Source organism: Phalaenopsis equestris, unplaced genomic scaffold (assembly GCF_001263595.1).
Source record: "Phalaenopsis equestris unplaced genomic scaffold, ASM126359v1 Scaffold227275, whole genome shotgun sequence".
Lineage (NCBI taxonomy): Eukaryota > Viridiplantae > Streptophyta > Magnoliopsida > Asparagales > Orchidaceae > Phalaenopsis > Phalaenopsis equestris.
The window spans coordinates 1-5,545 of NW_018245268.1; the positions used below are offsets into that span (position 1 = coordinate 1).

The window sequence follows — 5,545 nt, forward strand, 5'->3', positions numbered from 1 at the left end:
GCGTGCTGAATTTCAACTTAAACGAGAACAAAACTCAGTTGTGATTGTTTGTTTTATTATAATTATAAAGATTCAGAACTCAAATTCAAGATTTTGTGAAAAGTCATTATGCCCATTTCCATTTTTTAAGTTGTGAAATAAAAAATAATTTATTATTGGTCCCAGTCATAGACAACTATCACATCTGTGTTTCTAAGAACAAGATTGGATCTTTAAAACATCAAGATGCATAATATTTCTTTAAGTATTTCCCGTTTATCGGAGCATAGGCCTATCGCCCTGACAATCTACCAATTGATAGGACCCTTCGGAGTAAACCTTCTCAACCACGAACGGTCTCTCCCAAGTCGGTTCGAATTTACTTCCTATCTTGCGGTGTGCAAAAATAGGTCGTCTGAGTACAAGGACTAAATCAACGACTTTAAATGTTATTGGGCGGACCAGTTTGTCGTGGGTCTGTATCATCTTCGCTTTGTATAACTCCAAATTTTGTCGCGCTAATAGTCTTTTTCCCTCGAGACTTCCAAGTTCTTCGAGTCGGAGTTTGGCGTTCTCTCCTGTTGTTATCTTGTTTGTCACCGCTATCCTGAGGGACGGGAGTTGTACTTCCAGGGGAAGCACCGCTTCGGCTCCGTACACGAGGGCATATGGTGTGGACTGTGTAGGAGTTCTGAATGTTGTTCTATATGCCCACAAGGCTTCTAGTAACTGTTCATGCCATCGTCTCTTGTTGTCGTCAAGTGTCTTTTTCAAGATTTGCACAAGTGTTTTGTTAAAAGCCTCTCCAATCAATGTCGTGTCGTTTAACGAAACGTAAATTGTGGAATATCTTCAATCAATGCCGTGTCGTTTAACAAAATTATTAATTTTGGTGCTTTTGAAAGCCGAACCGTTGTCTGAAATGATTCTACGTGGGATGCCAAAACGATATACAATCTGATCTTTGAAAAATTGAAGGACATGATCTGCTTTGACTTCTCTTAACGGTACTGCCTTTGCCCATTTTGAGAAATAATCTGTTGCTGCAAGTATGAATCTGTGGCCTTTTGAAGACGGAGGGTCTATTGGACCCACTGTATCTCTGCCCCAACTCGAATGACCATGATGCAATTGTAGGATGTAGCACATTCGGAGGTTGATGCAAGACCACTCCGTGCACTTGGCATTGGTGACATTTCTTAGCGGTTTCCATGCAATCGGTCATCATTGCTGGCCAGTAGTAACCCATTCTCTTGATTTTCATTTTCATTTTCGGGCCCGACTGGTGAACTCCACAAAGTCCTGCATGTGTTTCCTTGACAATATCATGTGCTTCTGTCTGGCTTAAACATCGCAACCACATTTGATCGAACGATCTCCGGTATAAAACATTGTCCACCATGGCATATGACAAGGCTCTCTTCTGTATCTGATGTGCTGCTGATTTATCATCCGGTAGTTGCCCTGTTCGCAAATAGTCTATAAACGGTTGGCGCCAATCCTCTGTAGACTCAGTCACTGCTATCAATGCTCCTTCCTTATCTTGTCTATGGAGAGTATCCATGTCAATTTGGGATAGAACCTGGAGTCCTTGAACTGTTATGTCGATGGAGTCCTCTTTTGCGCATGTAAATTCCTTAGCGAGCTTGGCCAAAGCGTCTGCAAGAGCGTTCTCTCCCCGAGGAATTCTATACAATGTCACTTTGGGAATCTTTTCTAGTAATTTCATCGTGTAGTGGTGGTACTGTTCCAATTTGGGATTTAGGATCTTGTACCGTCCGACTACTTGTTGAATTATGAGTTGTGAATCACCATATATGTCGATGTCTGTTATGTCCACTGATATTGCTAACTGCAGCCCTGTTATTAGTGCTTCGTATTCTGCTTCGTTGTTTGTACATGAATCTGTTAAATGGTAGGAAAATCTTAACATTCCTCGATCCGGTGTGATGAATATTAGTCCAATTCCTGCTTTGCCGGGCACTATTGTTTGCATTCCTTTATCTTTCCTTGCTGATGAAGCTCCGTCAAAGTACAGCTCCCAGCGTTGAATATTGGGGATTTCTAGGCTCATTATCTGTTCGTCTGGCAGGTCGTCGTTGAGAGGAGATTCGGCCGGTAGTGGGTGCGCTGCGAGAAAATCTGCTAACACTTGCCCTTTAACAGTTCGAAGGGGCACAAAGGTTATGTCAAACTGCAACAATATCATTGACCATCTTGCCAACCTTCCAGACAGTGTCGGCCGAGTCATCAAATATTGTAGCGGATTAAATCTCGAAATAATGGTGACCTTATGAGAAAGCATGTAGTGTCTGAGCTTTTGAGCGGCGAAGGTTAATGTCAAACAATGTTTCTCAATAGAAAGATACCTCACTTCCATCGGAATTAAACGATGACTAAGGTAACCTTCGTCGTAAACCAAAGCCAGTAGGGCCCCGAGAGAATCGTCTAAAGTAGCGGTGTAAAGTTTCAACAGTCTGCTCGAGACTGGTGCCGCTAATACAGGAGGTGACATTAGGTATTGTTTAATGCTTTCGAAGGCATGTTGACATTTCTCGTCCCAAGTGAACTTGACGTCCTTTTTATTAATGCTGAAAATGGCTGACAGGGTCCTGACAGATTAGATATAAAGCGTCTTAGATATGCCAATTTCCCCTGGAAAGATCGTAGTTGTTTCAAAGTCTTAGGGGGCGACATTTCCAAGATGACTTTAATCTTCTCTAGATCGATCTCAATTCCACGGTGAAGAACAATAAATCCCAAAAATTTCTCGGGGGTAACGCCAAAGACACACTTTAAGGGGTTCATTTTAAGATTAAATTGTCGCAACCGTTCGAAGACAATTCTCAAATCAAGCAAGTGATTTTCTTTCTGTTTGCTCTTGATGACCAAATCATCTACATAACATTCTACTTGGTTATGGATGAGGTCATCGAAGATTCTTGTCTTGGCTCGTTGGTATGTTGCTCCAGCATTTTTTAGTCCAAACGACATCACTGTATAACAATATATTCCAATTGGTGTTCTGAAGGCGGTAAGTGTTGCATCTTCCGGCGCCATCTTAATCTGATTGTACCCGGATGATCCATCCATGAATGAGAAAATTTCATGTGACGATGCGATGTCCACCATTAGTTATGGGATTAGTAATGAGAATTCATCCTTTGGGCATGCTTTGTTTAAGTCTCTGAAGTCAACACAGACTCGTATTTGTCCATTTTTCTTCCTGACTGGCACTACATTAGCTAACCATGTAGGATATTGCTCTTCTCTTACAAAGTTAGCCTCTATTAGCTTCTTGATTTCTGCGGTGACTGTTGCTCTATCTCGAGGTGCATTCTTCTAGGAGCTTGCTTCACCGGGATCATATTCTGGTCCACTCCAAGTCTATGAACTGCAATTTCAGGAGCTAAACCAAGCATTTCCTTGTAGCTCCATGCAAAATAGTCTCTGAATTCTAACAAAAGTTTGACCAACTTTGTAGACTCCTCGTCACTGAGTAGGAAACTTATAAAAGTGGGTCTAGGCTCCTCTTTGGTTCCGAGATTGATTTCTTTCAATTCGTCGACTGTTGACTTTATTTCTTCTTTAAACTCGGGTGGAGCGTCCTCTATCGGAGAGTCTTCAGAATCATCTTCGACCCCGAAGAAATCCTTTCCTGATCCATTAGTAACAACCATGCAAAATTCCGTGTCATCGACTGGTCCTACTGTGCCGAACCCAATACCTTTTTTTGAGTTGTGAGTTCGATTGTTATTACTCCATAGTTCCTCGAAAAGGTGTAACCTGTCTCTCGATAATTGCTTAGGTACAAAACCCTGTTGAACTAATTTTTGAACACACGGAGAGTACCATCCAACAGGTAATTCCATTAATTCATTAGGAGTGTCTTCTTCTAGTTTTTCATTGATTCCAGAACTAGAAGAGGAAGAACCACGAAGAAACCTAACTGGTTTTATACCCACATTTTGTACTTAACCTCAAAACCCTCAACTTTGTGAGAATGGATGGGGGTCAAGGTCATGGCTTGTACATAGTGGTTAATTCTATCATACATTGACTCATACTCACTTTTTTCTTTATTTTCCAAAGAGATAAATTGAGGTTTTTCTTATTAACCATCATTGCATCATTCTCGATCTTATCTTCCTCGGAGCTTTCTTCCAAGTTAATGTTGATGATTGGATGCCTACGTTCAACAATATCATTAGCTCGTCCTCGTCCTCGTACCCGACCTCGACTTCAGATGCGAGATCTAGAAGAACCTCTACCATCTCGTTGTATAGGAGTGGTGGGACCCGGGACATTGTCGAACCGAAGTGAGATGATCCCATTTATGCCATCCTCTTGGGACTTCAATTTTGCTTGGTGTGATGTCTCTGGAAAACACTGTTTTGTTTGGAGGAGCATAATAGGCAGCATCTTCGTGAATGCTGATTTCATGTATTGAAAACGACAGCAAGTCTCCTTTTATGCAACGCTCTTGGCCATCTTTATAATATTTTATGCATTGGTGCAGAGATGACGGGACCATTCTATATTCATGAATCCACGGTCGGCCCAATAGAGCATTGAATGAAGTGTCTGAATCGATAATATGGAATTTTGCGGTTGTTACCAGATCACCAATCTTCATTGCTAGTGTTATGGATCCCAGGGCTCTTTCTCTTTTCTGGTTGAATCCCCTTAGCATCGTTTTATCGGCTGTTAGCTTGTTCGTGTCAATATCCAAATATGCTAACGTACGTAAATTCATCACGCTGATAGATGCTCCTGGATCCACTAACACTCTAGAGAGCAAGAATCTGTCGATAGTGACTGAAATGTAGAGAGGACGATTGTGATCTGTGGTGTCAAGTAGCAAATCTTCATCTGTAAAAGTTATTCCAGACTGTTCCTTTAACAACCAGACCTCGTCTAAGGATGAGCTGGCTAATTGAGCTAAGCAAATTTCCGGATCAAGTAAGGCCTTGATCAAAGCTTCTCTCATCTCCTTTGACAGGATCAGAGCGTCGCAAATGCTTGACTGACAACTTTCGAAGATGGGCTAGTACGTTATAATCCACTTTGCTATTTAAACTTCTAACATTATCCTCAACATGTGTCTCTTCTGTTGGTGGAGCTGGTTCCTCATGAGTAGGTGTCTGTTTTTCCTTTATTGTCGGATGCATTGTTGAGGGTAACACATTTCCTCTTCTCAAATACACCTCTATTATTTCTTCATCTTTTGTGTTAGACCCAGAGATTTCTCTTCCGGCATTGTGTTTAATTCTTCGGGAGTTGACTCTGAATCCGAAGACTCTAAGTCAATTGCAATTGGGGCTCCGTGAACCTCTAGGATGGCATGTTCACCTTCCGAGCTATCGTAGCCCGCATACTCGACATTTTCCTCTTTATTAGGGGATTCGAGATAGTTTTGCATGATTTGAGAATTGTCATTTGGATCGAAAATCGAATTAGGTTGGTTGTTATCACTTAACTCATCATCAGAAATAGTCAAAACGTAGCCAAAATAGAAATTCTTTGCATTATAAGTTCCCGGAGGGACGAAGAAATAATCATACAG

The 5,545-nt window shown here is 41.4% G+C and overlaps 1 protein-coding gene across 1 annotated transcript; it reads right to left on the reverse strand.

The window, feature by feature from the left end:
- Positions 1 to 441: 441 nt before the first annotated feature.
- On the reverse strand, positions 442 to 2,494 carry LOC110037933 (the record flags this gene model as incomplete). The annotated part of the gene is made up of 2 exons (XM_020742674.1): positions 927 to 2,494; positions 442 to 829 (listed from the first exon to the last, which is right to left on the reverse strand). Coding segments are annotated over exons 1-2 (1,956 nt in total), but the record flags the coding sequence as incomplete, so codon positions are not given.
- Positions 2,495 to 5,545: the final 3,051 nt, after the last annotated feature.